Genomic DNA, 21,326 nt, shown 5'->3' with positions numbered 1-21,326 from the left:
CAATCTTGGGTATCCCCTGGCTAAAAATTTGTTAATCATGTTGTTCATTTGAATCTCAGCTAGTGCAGGGTCAGAGGTGATGCGTCGGACTCTGAGTAGCTGGGAAAAAGGCAAACCTTGCTTCAGGGGTGTGGGATGGAAACTAGAGTAGTGCAATAGATTGTTCCTATCTGTCGGTTTCGTGAATACTGAAGTATGGATTTCACCATCTCTAATAGAGATCTCCACATCCAAGTAATTGACGGAGTCAGTGCTTAGGTTATATGTAAATTTGACTGGATGGTTACGGCTGTTATGTGTCTCTATTACCTGTACTAGTCTGGACTGTGAGCCCTTCCACAGAATTAGTAAGTCGTCAATGTAGCGACAATACATGACAATATCAGATGTTACTCCAGGGTCCTCAAAAAATATCTCCTGTTCTACTTTGAACATGTATATATTAGAGTACGATGGGGCCACTGGGGACCCCATCGCACAGCCTGTCTGTTGTAAGTAGATCTTGCGATCAAACATAAAGAAATTCCTGGTAAGGGTCAGGTGAAGAAGGTCCAGACACAACTGTAGGTCTGGTCCTTTAAATTCAGGGTGACCCTGTAAAAATTCACGGGCTGACTCAATACCCGCCTCGTGAGGAATTATAGTATATAAGCTCTGTACGTCAATGCTACAAAGGACAATTTCGTGATCAAATTTGTTCAACGTTTGTAATTTACGGAGCAAGCTACTAGTATCAAGAAGGTATCTTGGATGTGACTGAATACAAGGTTGGAAAATGGCATCCAAAAATAAGGCTACAGGCTGAAACAAAGATTTATTAGCCGATATAATGGGCCTGCCCGGGGGTTTAACCAGACTTTTGTGAATCTTGGGGGTGGTGTACAAAAGTGGTATAACTGGATGTTTAGGTAATAATGCATTGCTAAGGTCTAATGAAATAATGCCTGATTCGACAGTCCCCTTCAGCATATTGGCTAATTCATTAGAAAATGCAGTCGTAGGGTCTTCAGCTAGCAATCTATAGACCGATACATCATCAAGTTGCATTAGGATTTCTGCTCTATAATCATTTAAGTCCTGCAACACTATGGCTCCACCTTTATCAGCAGGCCTGCAAATGAGATTAGGACAAGTGGATAAGCGCTCAAGAGCCAATCTCTCATTTTTGGTCAAGTTGTTCCTAGGTTGAGATAATGAGGTAATGTGTTGATCAGTCTCAAGTTCTAAAAGTCGCATGAAGGTGCGAACCGATGCATTATGGGTCTGTGGTTCAAACGTAGATTTAGGCAAAATTTTACGTAATTTATCTGGTATATCCATCTTTGTCGTTGCCAATGTTGGACTCTTGGCAAAGTGCTCCTTCAACTTCAACTGGCGATGTAATCGAAATTTATCCACCTTCCATTGTAGTGGATCTTGTTTACAGACTGGTATAAAAGATAACCCTTTGGCTAATACTGATTTCTCAGTGTCGTTAAGTTCATAGCTGGAAAGGTTAATAACTACATTTTCTGCTGTCGTGGATTCTTGGGCGGACGCCCTACTCTTCCCCTTCCTCTGCCATTGGTGCCCTCGTCTGGTGTATCGGCGTTGTCTTTTGCGCCAGGGATCTTGGCCCTGGTAGCTACCCCTAAAGGGTGATCACCGCGGGTTGATTGTGATGCAGATTCAGAGTCACTGGTAGTGGAGGTGTGTTCATTTGAAGACTCAAGGTTCCGGGTGCGATGGACTTTGCGTCGGAAGAATGGTCGCTTAGATTCACGTCTAGGGGCCCCATCAGTCCACCTATAGACGTTGTGTTGCTCATAGTCAGTGTCCACTTTTAAGCGCTTATTTGCTTTGAATTTAATTAAATCCCGTTTATATAACTGCAGTTGGTCGTTTAATTTGGTGAGCCAGTCGACAGTTGTGTCAGCTTGTAAATTAGCTTTATGCTGTTGTTCAAATTCAGCTGCCTTAGTTTTATACATGTTCATCTCTTTAGTGGACTGCTCTATTATGAGCAACATAAGATCCATAGAACAGCGATTTAAAATACCGACCCACTTACGGCAGAAATTAGGGTCATTGCGTCCAATAGTGGGGGAATTGCGTACTCTTAGACCACGGGGGATCTTCTTTGCTCTATAGTAGTCGGATAAGGACAGACAGTGGTAGAAATAGTCTATTTCTTTACACTTGATTTTTAATAATGTGTGGTAAATATCTTCAGGTGAAAGCGCCTCCTGTTGATCACTAAGTAGTGCTGAGTACAGAATTGCATCCGCTTCAGCATCCGTGTATCCATGTACATACCCAATGGGATATTGAGCCGGTGGAATGCCTGAAACATGTAGATCAGCCAGATCTTCAGCCATGTTGATTCTCAGACAATGGCACACTCAGCATGCAACAAATCAGTGACTAGAGTGACCTTACTGATCTACTCAAATAGATGTCACGTCAAAAGCCAGCAGCGGGCAGTAAAGTGCAAGTGAGAATACAGTCTTCAATGTGAACAAAAGACAATGGTATCTACAATGTATACCAAAAAAGTGCTAGTGCCAAAGTCAATGTGAACTAGGTAAAGTGCAGCAGTGCATACAGCAGACACTGAGGATAATACATAGCAGCATTCATGAATGAGGAGCCTTGACAAGTGTTCACTACACTGTAGTGAGCACCGATATCCAAACAACAGACGGGTCCGGCTCTCCCAAAAGAGGAAATAAAAGCGCTGGGTGCCTCCACAGAAATTCAAATACAACCAACAGCGGGTGCGGCACTCCGTGCGACGAGATCAACGGGACACTTACTTCAGAGGTGGTGACAACGTTTCAATGCGATTTATTAGTGCATTTTCATCAGGTCAGATAACAAGAGAAAAGAAAAGTGCTTACCTAAATAGTGTGTGTGCTGGACGCCATACCCGCACTTCCGGATCCCAGACACGAGTCTGGTCCGTCGGCGCTCACCAGTGACGTCACTACCCACTGCCGGTAGTCATGGAAACATCAACAAAGCCTGTTCGTATACACATGGTGAATGCAATCAAAGACACAAAAATGCAGATGGAAACTATACATAGGTATCCTCAATACAGGTCTAGGGCTATAATAAACAGTCTAATATAATGTACAAGCAACCTTCATATCACATATCTACAATGGATGTCAACTAAAGTGCATACTGTCATAAAGGCATACATAATGATCACCAGGGCTAGTGATATGGTCTCTAAATAAATGGTCATAGACTGACCAGAGTTAAGGGCATGTATACTCTCCCACCAAAATATACATAGAAACACAGACCAATAAATAGAGGAACGCTGCATTTATAAGAGTGCATTTAAACCAAGGTGCTCGTTCAGCCCTCTGGGGTGTAATGTCCCCAGACGGTGGATCCATCTAGTTTCAAGCTGAAGGAGTTTCATGCCCCTATCACCACCCCGGGTCAGGGGGGGAACATGGTCTACCATGCGGTAACGTAGAGATACCAAAGGATGTCGGGCTACGGCAAAATGCCTGGCAACTGGTTGGTCACTAGAACCTTTAACAATGGCTGCTTTAATGGCCGAGCGGTGAGCTGCCATCCTTTCTTTGAACATTCTGACAGTTTTGCCTATGTAAGACATACCGCATGGGCACAATAGCTGGTAAATTACAAATTTGGATGAACAAGTCAAGGTATAGTTAATGGTCAACATTCTGCCAGTGAGTGGATGAGGGAAATTTTTACCACTCATCATAAATTGACATGTAACACAAGTACATCTGATACAACCCTTGGAGTTAGCCTGCATAGCCACATTGGGGTTAGGCGAAATATCAGCTTTGACAAGCATATCCCTAATGTTCCGTCGTCTAGTATAGCATGGCATGAGTCTAGTCTGTCCTAGATTCAGTTCTTTGTCGGACTGAACAATATTCCACAGTTTCTTGGAAATTTGGTTAATGCCAAGAAACTGTGGAATATTGTTCAGTCCGACAAAGAACTGAATCTAGGACAGACTAGACTCATGCCATGCTATACTAGACGACGGAACATTAGGGATATGCTTGTCAAAGCTGATATTTCGCCTAACCCCAATGTGGCTATGCAGGCTAACTCCAAGGGTTCTATCAGATGTACTTGTGTTACATGTCAATTTATGATGAGTGGTAAAAATTTCCCTCATCCACTCACTGGCAGAATGTTGACCATTAACTATACCTTGACTTGTTCATCCAAATTTGTAATTTACCAGCTATTGTGCCCATGCGGTATGTCTTACATAGGCAAAACTGTCAGAATGTTCAAAGAAAGGATGGCAGCTCACCGCTCGGCCATTAAAGCAGCCATTGTTAAAGGTTCTAGTGACCAACCAGTTGCCAGGCATTTTGCCGTAGCCCGACATCCTTTGGTATCTCTACGTTACCGCATGGTAGACCATGTTCCCCCCCTGACCCGGGGTGGTGATAGGGGCATGAAACTCCTTCAGCTTGAAACTAGATGGATCCACCGTCTGGGGACATTACACCCCAGAGGGCTGAACGAGCACCTTGGTTTAAATGCACTCTTATAAATGCAGCGTTCCTCTATTTATTGGTCTGTGTTTCTATGTATATTTTGGTGGGAGAGTATACATGCCCTTAACTCTGGTCAGTCTATGACCATATATTTAGAGACCATATCACTAGCCCTGGTGATCATTATGTATGCCTTTATGACAGTATGCACTTTAGTTGACATCCATTGTAGATATGTGATATGAAGGTTGCTTGTACATTATATTAGACTGTTTATTATAGCCCTAGACCTGTATTGAGGATACCTATGTATAGTTTCCATCTGCATTTTTGTGTCTTTGATTGCATTCACCATGTGTATACGAACAGGCTTTGTTGATGTTTCCATGACTACCGGCAGTGGGTAGTGACGTCACTGGTGAGCGCCGACGGACCAGACTCGTGTCTGGGATCCGGAAGTGCGGGTATGGCGTCCAGCACACACACTATTTAGGTAAGCACTTTTCTTTTCTCTTGTTATCTGACCTGATGAAAATGCACTAATAAATCGCATTGAAACGTTGTCACCACCTCTGAAGTAAGTGTCCCGTTGATCTCGTCGCACGGAGTGCCGCACCCGCTGTTGGTTGTATTTGAATTTCTGTGGAGGCACCCAGCGCTTTTATTTCCTCTATTGGGAGAGCCGGACCCGTCTGTTGTTTGGATATCGGTGCTCACTACAGTGTAGTGAACACTTGTCAAGGCTCCTCATTCATGAATGCTGCTATGTATTATCCTCAGTGTCTGCTGTATGCACTGCTGCACTTTACCTAGTTCACATTGACTTTGGCACTAGCACTTTTTTGGTATACATTGTAGATACCATTGTCTTTTGTTCACATTGAAGACTGTATTCTCACTTGCACTTTACTGCCCGCTGCTGGCTTTTGACGTGACATCTATTTGAGTAGATCAGTAAGGTCACTCTAGTCACTGATTTGTTGCATGCTGAGTGTGCCATTGTCTGAGAATCAACATGGCTGAAGATCTGGCTGATCTACATGTTTCAGGCATTCCACCGGCTCAATATCCCATTGGGTATGTACATGGATACACGGATGCTGAAGCGGATGCAATTCTGTACTCAGCACTACTTAGTGATCAACAGGAGGCGCTTTCACCTGAAGATATTTACCACACATTATTAAAAATCAAGCGTAAAGAAATAGACTATTTCTACCACTGTCTGTCCTTATCCGACTACTATAGAGCAAAGAAGATCCCCCGTGGTCTAAGAGTACGCAATTCCCCCACTATTGGACGCAATGACCCTAATTTCTGCCGTAAGTGGGTCGGTATTTTAAATCGCTGTTCTATGGATCTTATGTTGCTCATAATAGAGCAGTCCACTAAAGAGATGAACATGTATAAAACTAAGGCAGCTGAATTTGAACAACAGCATAAAGCTAATTTACAAGCTGACACAACTGTCGACTGGCTCACCAAATTAAACGACCAACTGCAGTTATATAAACGGGATTTAATTAAATTCAAAGCAAATAAGCGCTTAAAAGTGGACACTGACTATGAGCAACACAACGTCTATAGGTGGACTGATGGGGCCCCTAGACGTGAATCTAAGCGACCATTCTTCCGACGCAAAGTCCATCGCACCCGGAACCTTGAGTCTTCAAATGAACACACCTCCACTACCAGTGACTCTGAATCTGCATCACAATCAACCCGCGGTGATCACCCTTTAGGGGTAGCTACCAGGGCCAAGATCCCTGGCGCAAAAGACAACGCCGATACACCAGACGAGGGCACCAATGGCAGAGGAAGGGGAAGAGTAGGGCGTCCGCCCAAGAATCCACGACAGCAGAAAATGTAGTTATTAACCTTTCCAGCTATGAACTTAACGACACTGAGAAATCAGTATTAGCCAAAGGGTTATCTTTTATACCAGTCTGTAAACAAGATCCACTACAATGGAAGGTGGATAAATTTCGATTACATCGCCAGTTGAAGTTGAAGGAGCACTTTGCCAAGAGTCCAACATTGGCAACGACAAAGATGGATATACCAGATAAATTACGTAAAATTTTGCCTAAATCTACGTTTGAACCACAGACCCATAATGCATCGGTTCGCACCTTCATGCGACTTTTAGAACTTGAGACTGATCAACACATTACCTCATTATCTCAACCTAGGAACAACTTGACCAAAAATGAGAGATTGGCTCTTGAGCGCTTATCCACTTGTCCTAATCTCATTTGCAGGCCTGCTGATAAAGGTGGAGCCATAGTGTTGCAGGACTTAAATGACTATAGAGCAGAAATCCTAATGCAACTTGATGATGTATCGGTCTATAGATTGCTAGCTGAAGACCCTACGACTGCATTTTCTAATGAATTAGCCAATATGCTGAAGGGGGCTGTCGAATCAGGCATTATTTCATTAGACCTTAGCAATGCATTATTACCTAAACATCCAGTTAGTTATACCACTTTTGTACACCACCCCCAAGATTCACAAAAATAAGATTTTACTTACCGATAAATCTATTTCTCGTAGTCCGTAGTGGATGCTGGGGACTCCGTCAGGACCATGGGGATATAGCGGCTCCGCAGGAGACAGGGCACAATAATAAAAGCTTTAGGATCAGGTGGTGTGCACTGGCTCCTCCCCCTATGACCCTCCTCCAAGCCTCAGTTAGGATACTGTGCCCGGACGAGCGTGCATAATAAGGAAGGATATTGAATCCCGGGTAAGACTCATACCAGCCACACCAATCACACCGTACAACCTGTGATCTGAACCCAGTTAACAGTATGATAACAACGAAGGAGCCTCTGAAAAGATGGCTCACAACAAGAATAACCCGATTTTTGTAACAATAACTATGTACAAGTATTGCAGACAATCCGCACTTGGGATGGGCGCCCAGCATCCACTACAGACTACGAGAAATAGATTTATCGGTAAGTAAAATCTTATTTTCTCTGACGTCCTAGTGGATGCTGGGGACTCCGTCAGGACCATGGGGATTATACCAAAGCTCCCAAACGGGCGGGAGAGTGCGGATGACCCTGCAGCACCGAATGAGAGAACTCCATGTCCTCCTCAGCCAGGGTATCAAATTTGTAGAATTTAGCAAACGTGTTTTCCCCTGACCAAGTAACTGCTCTGCAAAGTTGTAAAGCCGAGACCCCTCGGGCAGTCGCCCAAGATGAGCCCCCTTCCTTTTGGAATGGGCTTTTACCGATTTTGGCTGTGGCAGGCCTGCCACAGAATGTGTAAACTGAATTGTATTACAAATCCAGCGAGCAATCGTCTGCTTAGAAGCAGGAGCACCCATCTTGTTGGGTGCATACAGGCTAAACAGCGAGTCAGATTTTCTGACTCCAGCCTTCCTGGAAACATATTTTTCAGGGCCCTGACAACGTCAAGTAACTTGGAGTCCTCCAAGTCCCTAGTACCCGCAGGTACCACAATAGGTTGGTTCATGTGAAAAACAGAAAACACCTTAAGGAGAAATTGAGGACGAGTCCTCAATTCTGCCCTGTCAGAATGAAAAATTAAGTAAGGGCTTTATATATGATAAAGCCGCCAATTCTGACACACGCCTGGTTGAAGCCAGGGCTAATAGCATCGTCACCTTCCATGTGAGATATTTTAAGTCCACAGTGGTGAGTGGTTCAAACCAATGTGACTTTAGGAAACTCAAAACAACATTTAGATCCCAAGGTGCCACTGGGGCACAAAAGAAGGCTGTATATGCAGTACCCCTTTTACAAACATCTGAACGTCAGGCACTAAAGCCAGTTCTTTCTGGAAGAAATTCGACAGGGCCGAAATTTGAACCTTAATGGACCCTAATTTTAGGCCCATAGACAGTCCTGTTTTCAGGAAATGTAGGAAACGACCCAGTTGGAATTCCTCTGTAGGGGCCTTCTTGGCCCCACAACACGCAACATATCTTCGCCAAATGCGGTGAAAATGTTTTGCGGTTACATCCTTCCTGTCTTCGACCAGGGTAGGGATGACTTCATCTGGAATGCCCTTTCAGGATCCGGCGTTCAACCGCCATGCCGTCAAACGCGGCCGCGGTAAGTCTTGGAACAGACAAGGCCCCTGCTGGAGCAGGTCCTTTCTTAAAGGTAGAGGCCACGGGTCTTCCGTGAACATCTCTTGAAGTTTCGGGTACCAAGTCCTTCTTGGCCAATCCGGAACCACGAGTATCATTCTTACTCATCTCCCTCTTATGATTCTCAGTACTTTTTGTATGAGAGGCATAGGAGGGAACACATACTCTGACTGGTACATCCACAGTGTTACCAGAGCGTCCACCGCTATTGCCTGAGGGTCCCTTGACCTGGCGCAATATCTAGTTTTTTGTTCAGGCGGGACGCCATCATGTCCACCTTTGGTTTTTCACAACGGTTTACAATCATGTGGAAGACTTCCCGATGAAGTCCCCACTCTCCCGGGTGGAGGTCATGCCTGCTGAGGAAGTCTGCTTCCCAGTTTTCCACTCCCGGAATGAACACTGCTGAGAGTGTTATCACATGATTTTTCGCCCAGCGAAGAATCCTTGCAGTTTCTGCCATTTCCCTCCTGCTTCTTGTGCCGCCCTGTCTGTTTACGTGGGCGACTGCCGTGATGTTGTCCCACTGGATCAATACCGGCTGACCTTGAAGCAGAGGTCTTGCTAAGCTTAGAGCATTGTAAATTGCCCTTAGCTCCAGTATATTTATGTGGAGAGAAGTCTCCAGACTCGATCACACTCTCTGGAAATTTTTTCCTTGTGTGACTGCTCCCCAGCCACTCAGGCTGGCATCCGTGGTCACCAGGACCCAGTCCTGAATGCCGAATCTGCGGCCCTTTCATAGATGAGCACTCTGCAGCCACCGCAGAAGAAACACCCTTGTCCTTGGAGACAGGGTTATCCGCTGATGCATCTGAAGATGCGATCCGGACCATTTTTCCAGCAGATCCCACGTAAAGGTTCTTGCGTGAAATCTACCGAATGGGATCGCTTTGTAAGAAACCACCATTTTTCACAGGATCCTTGTGCAATGATGCACTGATACTTTTCCTGGTTTTAGGAGGTTCCTGACTAGCTCTGATAACTCCCTGGCTTTCTTCTCCGGGAGAAAACATCCTTTTCTGGACTGTGTCCAGAATCATCCCTAGGAACAGTAGACGTGTCGTCGGAAAAAACTGCGATTTTGGAATATTTAGAATCCACTCGTGCTGTCGTAGAACTACTTAAGATAGTGCTACTCCGACCTCCAACTGTTCTCTGGACCTTGCCCTTATCAGGAAAGCGTCCATATTTCTTTTAAGAAGAATCATCATTTCGGCCATTACCTTGGTAAAGACCCGGGGTGCCGTGGACAATCCAAACGGCAGCGTCTGAACTGATAGTGACAGTTCTGTACCACGAACCTGAGGTACCCTTGGTGAGAAGGGCAAATTTGGACATGTAGGTAAGCGTCCCTGATATCCAGTGACACCATATCGTCCCCTTCTTCCTGGTTCGCTATCACTGCTCTGAGTGACTCCATCTTGATTTGAACGCTTGTATGTAAGTGTTCAAATATTTCAGATCTCACCTAGCCGTCTGGCTTCAGTACCACAATATAGTGTGGAATAATACCCCTTCCCTTGTTGTAGAAGGGGTACTTTGATTATCACCTGCTGGGAATACAGCCTGTGAATTGTTCCCAATACTGCCTCCCTGTCGGAGGGAGACGTTGGTAAAGCAGACTTCAGGAACTTGTGAGGGGGAGACGTCTCGAATTTCCAATGTACACCTGGGATACTACGTGTAGGATCCAGGAGTCCACTTGTGAGTGAGCCCACTGCGTGCTGAAACTCTTGAGATGACCCCCTACCGCACCTGAGTCCGCTTGTACGGCCCCAGCGTCATGCTGCGGACTTGGCAGAAGCTGTGGAGGGCTTCTGTTCCTGGGAATGGGCTGCCTGCTGCAGTCTTCTTCCCTTTCCTCTACCCCTGGGCAGATATGACTGGCCCTTTTGCCCGCCTGCCCTTATGGGGACGAAAGGACTGAGACTGAAAAGACTGTGTCCTTTTCTGCTGAGATGTGACTTGGGGTAACAAAAGGTGGATTTTTCAGCTGTTGCCATGGCCACCAGGTCCGATGGACCGCCCCTTTATACGGCAATACTTCCATGTGCCGTCTGGAATCTGCATCACCTGACCACTGTCGTCTGGCAGATATGGACATCACATTTACTCTTGATGCCAGAATGCAAATATCCCTCTGCGCATCTCGCATATATAGAAATGCATCCTTAAAATGCTCTATAGTCAATAAAATCTTGTCCCTGTCAAGGGTATCAATATTTTCAGTCAGGAAATCCGACCAAGCCCCCTCAGCGCTGCACATCCAGGCTGAGGCGAATGCTGGTCGTAGTATAACACCAGTATATGTGTATATACTTTTAGGATATTTTTCAGCTTCCTATCAGCTGGCTCCTTGAGGGCTGCCGTATCTGGAGACGGTAACGCCACTTGTTTTTATAAGCGTGTGAGCGCCTTATTCACCCTAAGGTGTGTTTCCCAACTCGCCCTAACTTCTGGCGGGAAAGGGTATACCGCCAATAATTTTCTATCGGAGGAAACCCACGTATCATCACACACTTCATTTAATTTATCTGATTCAGGAAAAACTACAAGTAGTTTATTCACACCCTACATAATACCCTTATTTGTGGTACTTGTAGTATCAGAAATATGTAACACCTCCTTCATTGCCCTTAACATGAAACGTGTGGCCCTAAAGGAAAATACGTTTGTTTCTTCACCGTCGACACTGGAGTCAGTGTCCGTGTCTGTGTCGACCGACTGAGGTAAATGGGCGTTTTTACAAGCCCCTGACGGTGTCTGAGACGCCTGGACAGGTACTAATTTGTTTGCCGGCCGTCTCATGTCGTCAACCGACCTTGCAGCGTGTTGACATTATCACGTAATTCCTAAATAAGCCATCCATTCCAGTGTCGACTCCCTAGAGAGTGACATCACCAATACAGGCAATTTGCTCCGCCTCCTCACCAACATCGTCCTCCTACATGTCGACACACACGTACCGACACACAGCACACACACAGGGAATGCTCTGACAGAGGACAGGACCCCACTAGCCCTTTGGGGAGACAGAGGGAGAGTTTGCCAGCACACACCAAAAACGCTATAATTATACAGGGACAACCCCTTATACAAGTGTTTTCCCTTATAGCATTTTTATATATGTAATCATATCGCCAAATAAGTGCCCCCCCTCTCTGTTTTAACCCTGTTTCTGTAGTGCAGTGCAGGGGAGAGCCTGGGAGCCTTCCTCACAGCAGAGCTGAGCAGGAAAATGGCGCCGTGTGCTGAGGAGAATAGGCCCCGCCCCCTTTTCGGCGGGCTCTTCTCCCGGAGTTTGTGAGATCTGGCAGGGGTTAAATACATCCATATAGCCTCAAGGGCTATATGTGATGTATTTTAGCCATAAAAGGTATTATACATTGCTGCCCAGGGCGCCCCCCCCAGCGCCCTGCACCCTCAGTGACAGTTGGTGACTGTTGGTGAAGTGTGCTGACAACAATGGCGCACAGCTGCAGTGCTGTGCGCTACCTTATGAAGACTGAAAGTCTTCTGCCGCCTGTTTCTGGACCTCTGGACCTCTTCAACTTCGGCATCTGCAAGGGGGGTCGGCGGCACGGCTCCGGGACGAACCCCAGGGTGAGACCTGTGTTCCGACTCCCTGTGGAGCTAATGGTGTCCAGTAGCCTAAGAAGCAAATCCATCCTGCACGCAGGTGAGTTTTCTTCTCTCCCCTAAGTCCCTCGTAGCAGTGAGCCTGTTGCCAGCAGGACTCACTGAAAATAAAAAACCTAACTTAAACTTTTATTCTAAGCAGCTCAGGAGAGCCACCTAGATTGCACCCTTCTCGTCGGGCACAAAAATCTAACTGAGGCTTGGAGGAGGGTCATAGGGGGAGGAGCCAGTGCACACCACCTGATCCTAAAGCTTTTATTATTGTGCCCTGTCTCCTGCGGAGCCGCTATATCCCCATGGTCCTGACGGAGTCCCCAGCATCCACTAGGACGTCAGAGAAAGTCTGGTTAAACCCCCGGGCAGGCCCATTATATCGGCTAATAAATCTTTGTTTCAGCCTGTAGCCTTATTTTTGGATGCCATTTTCCAACCTTGTATTCAGTCACATCCAAGATACCTTCTTGATACTAGTAGCTTGCTCCGTAAATTACAAACGTTGAACAAATTTGATCACGAAATTGTCCTTTGTAGCATTGACGTACAGAGCTTATATACTATAATTCCTCACGAGGCGGGTATTGAGTCAGCCCGTGAATTTTTACAGGGTCACCCTGAATTTAAAGGACCAGACCTACAGTTGTGTCTGGACCTTCTTCACCTGACCCTTACCAGGAATTTCTTTATGTTTGATCGCAAGATCTACTTACAACAGACAGGCTGTGCGATGGGGTCCCCAGTGGCCCCATCGTACTCTAATATATACATGTTCAAAGTAGAACAGGAGATATTTTTTGAGGACCCTGGAGTAACATCTGATATTGTCATGTATTGTCGCTACATTGACGACTTACTAATTCTGTGGAAGGGCTCACAGTCCAGACTAGTACAGGTAATAGAGACACATAACAGCCGTAACCATCCAGTCAAATTTACATATAACCTAAGCACTGACTCCGTCAATTACTTGGATGTGGAGATCTCTATTAGAGATGGTGAAATCCATACTTCAGTATTCACGAAACCGACAGATAGGAACAATCTATTGCACTACTCTAGTTTCCATCCCACACCCCTGAAGCAAGGTTTGCCTTTTTCCCAGCTACTCAGAGTCCGACGCATCACCTCTGACCCTGCACTAGCTGAGATTCAAATGAACAACATGATTAACAAATTTTTAGCCAGGGGATACCCAAGATTGCTACTCGAACAGGCCAAAGCCAAGGCGTTGGCAGCAGATAGGCCAAGTCTACTACAAGTAAAACCATTAAACACTGTATCCACTAACATCTTGCCCTGGGTGGGGCATTTTAGCCCTGCTAGTAGTGGCATTAACCAAATTTCCAAGAAACTGTGGAATATTGTTCAGTCCGACAAAGAACTGAATCTAGGACAGACTAGACTCATGCCATGCTATACTAGACGACGGAACATTAGGGATATGCTTGTCAAAGCTGATATTTCGCCTAACCCCAATGTGGCTATGCAGGCTAACTCCAAGGGTTGTATCAGATGTACTTGTGTTACATGTCAATTTATGATGAGTGGTAAAAATTTCCCTCATCCACTCACTGGCAGAATGTTGACCATTAACTATACCTTGACTTGTTCATCCAAATTTGTAATTTACCAGCTATTGTGCCCATGCGGTATGTCTTACATAGGCAAAACTGTCAGAATGTTCAAAGAAAGGATGGCAGCTCACCGCTCGGCCATTAAAGCAGCCATTGTTAAAGGTTCTAGTGACCAACCAGTTGCCAGGCATTTTGCCGTAGCCCGACATCCTTTGGTATCTCTACGTTACCGCATGGTAGACCATGTTCCCCCCCTGACCCGGGGTGGTGATAGGGGCATGAAACTCCTTCAGCTTGAAACTAGATGGATCCACCGTCTGGGGACATTACACCCCAGAGGGCTGAACGAGCACCTTGGTTTAAATGCACTCTTATAAATGCAGCGTTCCTCTATTTATTGGTCTGTGTTTCTATGTATATTTTGGTGGGAGAGTATACATGCCCTTAACTCTGGTCAGTCTATGACCATATATTTAGAGACCATATCACTAGCCCTGGTGATCATTATGTATGCCTTTATGACAGTATGCACTTTAGTTGACATCCATTGTAGATATGTGATATGAAGGTTGCTTGTACATTATATTAGACTGTTTATTATAGCCCTAGACCTGTATTGAGGATACCTATGTATAGTTTCCATCTGCATTTTTGTGTCTTTGATTGCATTCACCATGTGTATACGAACAGGCTTTGTTGATGTTTCCATGACTACCGGCAGTGGGTAGTGACGTCACTGGTGAGCGCCAACGGACCAGACTCGTGTCTGGGATCCGGAAGTGCGGGTATGGCGTCCAGCACACACACTATTTAGGTAAGCACTTTTCTTTTCTCTTGTTATCTGACCTGATGAAAATGCACTAATAAATCGAATTGAAACGTTGTCACCACCTCTGAAGTAAGTGTCCCGTTGATCTCGTCGCACGGAGTGCCGCACCCGCTGTTGGTTGTATTTGAATTTCTGTGGAGGCACCCAGCGCTTTTATTTCCTCTATTGGGAGAGCCGGACCCGTCTGTTGTTTATATATATATATATATATATATATATATTATGCAGTTCCGCACTCAATATACATCAATAATTACCCCGGTGTCCTTGTCCAATACAGTGTCCCGCAAAAGTAGAAATGATGAATGGGACGGCACTCAGAGGCTTTTTTGGCAGAAAGTTATATTTGAAGATTTGTCAGCAAAGCATCATATCAAGTCATCAAGTCATGGATGACTTGATATGATGTTTTGCTGACAAATCTTCAAATATAACTTTCGGCAAAAAAAAGCCCTGAGTGCCGTCCCATTCATTTTATATATATATATATATATATATATATATATATATATATATATATATATACACACACACACACACACACACGTCAAAATCTTCCTACAGGCATTTTAACACAATGTCGCATCACTACTCTATGCTGTGTTCTTATTAGCAAGTGTTGCTTTTGTATTCTTAGCTAAACCACACACACTTTTAGTCATCATCATAAGAAGTGGCGGTAGTGATGGAAAGCATAATATACCCTTAGCAAGCTCTTCTATCTGTATTATTTGTACAATACCAACATGTGTATTAATATTTGCTTTCTTAGTTATGTTTGCCAAGTTTATTCCAAAACACATTTTCTGCTGTATTTCACGTTGATCTCTGCATTGCTAAATTAAACATTAATGATCTTCTAAAATAATTTATATGGGAGATAATATTTGTAATTAATAAAGCAGTAATTTCTGTACCTCTACCAGCAGCAAGTTGATCAAACCCAAATACACAGGAAGAATCCAAGTATAATCTGGCATTGCAAGGTCTGAAAACCATAGTGCACCACCCTCCTGTAGCTGTCTGTAGATTGCTGTCCCTGAAACACATACGTGTACATTCTGCGTCATAATTATGCATGTCATGATGAGCCAAAGAATAAGAAATCCGAAGTAATGCAACAAACACCCCCCCCCCCCCCTGCACAAAATAAACAAAATTCAGAGGTTAAAAGGGATATGTTGAGTGAAAAACAATATCTGAATATCAGCATCCATAGCTATTTATTTACCAATCAGTAAGTTTTGAATAGCGACATGTCAACATTACAATTCACCATTCTTACTTATTACTGTCACTGTTACTCACATCTTTAATGGCTAATTATTATTTGTATAAAACAGCCTCATTAAGACAGCCACAGCATGAATAATTGGGAAACTGTTAAACATAAATAGAGTAAAAACCCCATCTAGTGGCTGCACTGTCATGTAGAAAATCTAACCACAGTAAAACTATGGATTTTACTTTCTTCTAAGTTTATTGAAGATCAGTAATGATTAAATATTATATATATATCAACTCATAAAAGATATATGCACATGCACAGGAATGTGCAAACAAGTACTGAAACAGAAATGCCACTGTACGTATACATACATAGAAGTTAATAATAAGAATTTACTTACCGATAATTCTATTTCTCGGAGTCCGTAGTGGATGCTGGGGTTCCTGAAAGGACCATGGGGAATAGTGGCTCCGCAGGAGACAGGGCACAAAAAGTAAAGCTTTAGGATCAGGTGGTGTGCACTGGCTCCTCCCCCTATGACCCTCCTCCAAGCCTCAGTTAGGTACTGTGCCCGGACGAGCGTACACAATAAGGAAGGATTTATGAATCCCGGGTAAGACTCATACCAGCCACACCAATCACACTGTACAACCTGTGATCTGAACCCAGTTAACAGTATGATAACAGCGGAGCCTCTGAAAAGATGGCTCACAACAATAATAACCCGATTTTTGTAACTATGTACAAGTAATGCAGATAATCCGCACTTGGGATGGGCGCCCAGCATCCACTACGGACTCCGAGAAATAGAATTATTGGTAAGTAAATTCTTATTTTCTCTATCGTCCTAGTGGATGCTGGGGTTCCTGAAAGGACCATGGGGATTATACCAAAGCTCCCAAACGGGCGGGAGAGTGCGGATGACTCTGCAGCACCGAATGAGAGAACTCCAGGTCCTCCTTAGCCAGGGTATCAAATTTGTAGGATTTTACAAACGTGTTTGCCCCTGACTAAATAGCCGCTCGGCAAAGTTGTAAAGCCGAGACCCCTCGGGCAGCCGCCCAAGATGAGCCCACCTTCCTTGTGGAATGGGCATTTACATATTTTGGCTGTGGCAGGCCTGCCACAGAATGTGCAAGCTGAATTGTATTACACATCCAACTAGCAAAAGTCTGCTTAAAAGCAAGAGCACCCAGTTTGTTGGGTGCATACAGGATAACAGCAAGTCAGTTTTCCTGACTCCAGCCGTCCTGGAACCTATATTTTCAGGGCCCTGACCACATCTAGCAACTTGGAGTCCTCCAAGTCCCTAGTAGGCGCAAGACACCACAATAAGCTGGTTCAGGTGAAACACTGACACCACCTTAGGGAGAGAACTGGGGACGAGTCCGCAGCTCTGCCCTGTCCGAATGGACAAACAGATATGGGCTTTTTTGAGAAAAAAACCACCAATTGGACACTCGCCTGGTCCAGGCCAGGTCCAAGAGCATGTTCACTTTTCATGTGAGATGCTTCAAATCCACAGATTTGACTGGTTTTAAACCAATGTGTTTTGAGGAATCCCAGAACTACGTTGAGATCCCACAGTGCCACTGGAGGCACAAAAGGGGGTTGTATATGCAATACTCCCTTGACAAACTTCTGGACTTCAGGAACTGAAGCCACTTCTTTCTGGAAGAAAAATCGACAGGGCCGAAATTTGAACCTTAATGGACCCCAATTTGAGGCCCATAGACACTCCTGTTTGCAAGAAATGCAGGAATCGACCGAGTTGAAATTTCTTCGTGGGGCCTTCCTGGCCTCACACCACGCAACATATTTTCGCCACATGTGGTGATAATGTTGTGCGGTCACCTCCTTTCTGGCTTTGACCAGGGTAGGAATGACCTCTTCCTGAATGCCTTTTCCCTTAGGATCCGGCGTTCCACCGCCATGCCGTCAAATGCAGCTGCGGTAAGTCTTGGAACAGACATGGTACTTGCTGAAACAAGTCCCTTCTTAGCGGCAGAGGCCATAAGTCCTCTGTGAGCATCTCTTGAAGTTCCGGGTACCAAGTCCTTCTTGGCCAATCCGGAGCCATGAGTATAGTTCTTACTCCTCTACGTCTTATAATTCTCAGTACCTTAGGTATGAAAAGCAGAGGATGGAACACATACACCGACTGGTACACCCACGGTGTTACCAGAACGTCCACAGCTATTGCCTGAGGGTCTCTTAACCTGGCGCAATACCTGTCCCGTTTTTTGTTCAGACGGGACGCCATCATGTCCACCTTTGGTAATTCCCAACGGTTTACAATTATGTGGAAAACTTCCCCATGAAGTTCCCACTCTGCCGGGTGGAGGTCGTGCCTACTGAGGAAGTCTGCTTCCCAGTTTCCATTCCCGGAATGAAACACTGCTGACAGTGCTATCACATGATTTTCCGCCCAGCGAAAAGTCCTTGCAGTTTTTGCCACTGCCCTCCTGCTTCTTGTGCCGCCCTGTCTATTTACGTGGGCGACTGCCGTGATGTTTTATCCCACTGGATCAATACCGGCTGACCTTGAAGCAGAGGTCTTGCTAAGCTTAGAGCATTATAAATTTACCCTTAGCTATATTTATGTGGAGAAAAATCTCCAGACTTGATCACACTCCCTGGAAATTTTTTCCTTGTGTGACTGCTCCCCAGCCTCTCGGGCTGGCCTCCGTGGTCACCAACATCCAAAATTGAATGCCGAATCTGCGGCCCTCTAGAAGATGAGCACTCTGTAACCACCACAGGAGAGACACCCTTGTCCTTGGATATAGGGTTATCCGCTGATGCATCTGAAGATGCGATCCGGACCATTTGTCCAGCAGATCCCACTGAAAAGTTCTTGCATGAAATCTGCCGACTGGAATTGCTTCGAAGGAAGTCACCATTTTTTTTATCATGGCCCTTGTGCAATGATGCACTGATTTTAGGAGGTTCCTGACTAGCTCGGATAACTCCCTGGCTTTCTCTTCCGGGAGAAACACCTTTTTCTGGACTGTGTCCAGAATCATCCCTAAGCACAGGAGACTTGTTGTCGGGATCAGCTGCGATTTTGGAATCTTTAGAATCCACCCCTGCTGTTGTAACAGTATCCGAGATAGTGCTACTCCGACCTCCAACTGTTCCCTGGACTTTGCCCTTATCAGGAGATCGTCCAAGTAAGGGATAATTAAGACGCCTTTTCTTCGAAGAAGAACCATCATTTCGGCCATTACCTTGGTAAAGACCCGGGGTGCCGTAGACAATCCAAACGGCAGCGTCTGAAACTGATAGTGACAGTTCTGTACCACGAACCTGAGGTACCCTTAGTGATAAGGGCAAATTTGGGACATGGAGGTAAGCATCCCTGATGTCTCGGGACACCAGATAGTCCCCTTCTTCCCGGTTCGTTATCACTGCTCTGAGTGACTCCATCTTGATTTGAACCTTTGTAAGTGTTCAAATTTTTTTAGATTTAGAATAGGTCTCACCTAGCCTTCTGGCTTCAGTACCACAATATAGTGTGGAATAATACCCCTTTTCTTGTTGTAGGAGGGGTAATTTAATTATCACCTGCTGGGAATACAGCTCGTGAATTTATTCCCATACTGCCTCCTTGTCGGAGGGAGACCTTGGTAAAGCAGCCTTCAGGAGCCTGCGCAGGGGAAACGTCTCGACATTCCAAACTGTACCCCTGGGATACTACTTGTTGGATCCAGGGGTCCTGTACGGTCTCAGCGTCATGCAGAGAGCTTGTCAGAAGGGTTGGAACGCTTCTGTTCCTGGGAATGGGCTGCCTGCTGCAGTCTTCTTCCCTTTCCTCTATCCCTGGGCAGATATGACTCTTATAGGGACGAAAGGACTGAAGCTGAAAAGACGGTGTCTTTTTCTGCAGAGATGTGACTTAGGGTAAAAACGGTGGATTTTCCAGCAGTTGCCGTGGCCACCAGGTCCGATGGACCGACCCCAAATAACTCCTCTTCCTTTATACGGCAATACACCTTTGTGCCGTTTGGAATCTGCATCACCTGACCACTGTCGTGTCCATAAACATCTTCTGGCAGATATGGACATCGCACTTACTCTTGATGCCAGAGTGCAAATATCCCTCTGTGCATCTCGCATATATAGAAATACATCCTTTAAATGCTCTATAGTCAATAAAATACTGTCCCTGTCAAGGGTATCAATATTTTTAGTCAGGGAATCCGACCAAGCCACCCCAGCTCTGCACATCCAGGCTGAGGCGATCGCTGGTCGCAGTATAACACCAGTATGTGTGTATATACTTTTTATGATATTTTTCCAGCCTCCTGTCAGCTGGCTCCTTGAGGACGGCCCTATCTATAGACGGTACCGCCACTTGTTCTGATAAGCGTGTGAGCGCCTTATCCACCCTAAGGGGTGTTTCCCAACGCGCCCTAACTTCTGGCGGGAAAGGGTATACCGCCCATATTTTCTATCGGGGGGAACCCACGCATCATCACACACTTCATTTAATTTATCTGATTCAGGAAAAACTACGGTAGTTTTTTCACATCCCACATAATACCCTCTTTTGTGGTACTTGTAGTATCAGAAATATGTAACACCTCCTTCATTGCCCTTAACGTGTGGCCCTAATAAGGAATACGTTTGTTTATTCACCGTCGACACTGGATTCAGTGTCCCTGTCTGTGTCTGTGTCGACCGACTAAAGTAAACGGGCGTTTTAAAACCCCTGACGGTGTTTTTGAGACGTCTGGACCGGTACTAATTGTTTGTCGGCCGTCTCATGTCGTCAACCGACCTTGGCGCGTGTTGACATTATCACGTAATTCCCTAAATAAGCCATCCATTCCGGTGTCGACTCCCTAGAGAGTGACATCACCATTACAGGCAATTGCTCCGCCTCCTCACCAACATCGTCCTCATACATGTCGACACACACGTACCGACACACAGCACACACACAGGGAATGCTCTGATAGAGGACAGGACCCACTAGCCCTTTGGAGAGACAGAGGGAGAGTTTGCCAGCACACACCAAAAACGCTATAATTATATAGGGACAACCTTATATAAGTGTTTTCCCTTATAGCATCTTTTTTATATATTTCTGACGCCAAATTAGTGCCTCCCCTCTCTGTTTTAACCCTGTTTCTGTAGTGCAGTGCAGGGGAGAGCCTGGGAGCCTTCCCTCCAGCCTTTCTGTGAGGGAAAATGGCGCTGTGTGCTGAGGAGATAGGCCCCGCCCCTTTTTCGGCGGCCTCGTCTCCCGCTCTTAACGGATTCTGGCAGGGGTTAAATATCTCCATATAGCCCCCGGAGGCTATATGTGAGGTATTTTTAGCCAAAAAAAGGTTTTCATTTGCCTCCCAGGGCGCCCCCCTCCCAGCGCCCTGCACCCTCAGTGACTGCCGTGTGAAGTGTGCTGAGAGGAAAATGGCGCACAGCTGCAGTG

The 21,326-nt window shown here is 45.4% G+C and overlaps 1 protein-coding gene across 2 annotated transcripts in view; it reads right to left on the bottom strand.

Moving 5' to 3' along the window:
• The window catches only part of LOC134915101 (cytochrome c oxidase assembly protein COX18, mitochondrial), a 124,366-nt gene that overhangs the window by 4,801 nt on the left and 98,239 nt on the right, over positions 1 to 21,326 (bottom strand). For both annotated transcript variants that reach the window (XM_063920097.1, XM_063920098.1), the window contains exon 5: positions 15,579 to 15,700. In XM_063920097.1, coding sequence (XP_063776167.1) covers positions 15,579 to 15,700 — 122 coding nt within the window. The remainder of the gene's footprint in view (positions 1 to 15,578; positions 15,701 to 21,326) is intronic.

Source organism: Pseudophryne corroboree, chromosome 1 (genome assembly GCF_028390025.1).
Source record: "Pseudophryne corroboree isolate aPseCor3 chromosome 1, aPseCor3.hap2, whole genome shotgun sequence".
Classification (NCBI taxonomy): domain Eukaryota; kingdom Metazoa; phylum Chordata; class Amphibia; order Anura; family Myobatrachidae; genus Pseudophryne; species Pseudophryne corroboree.
This window is presented reverse-complemented; position numbering and strand designations above follow the sequence as displayed.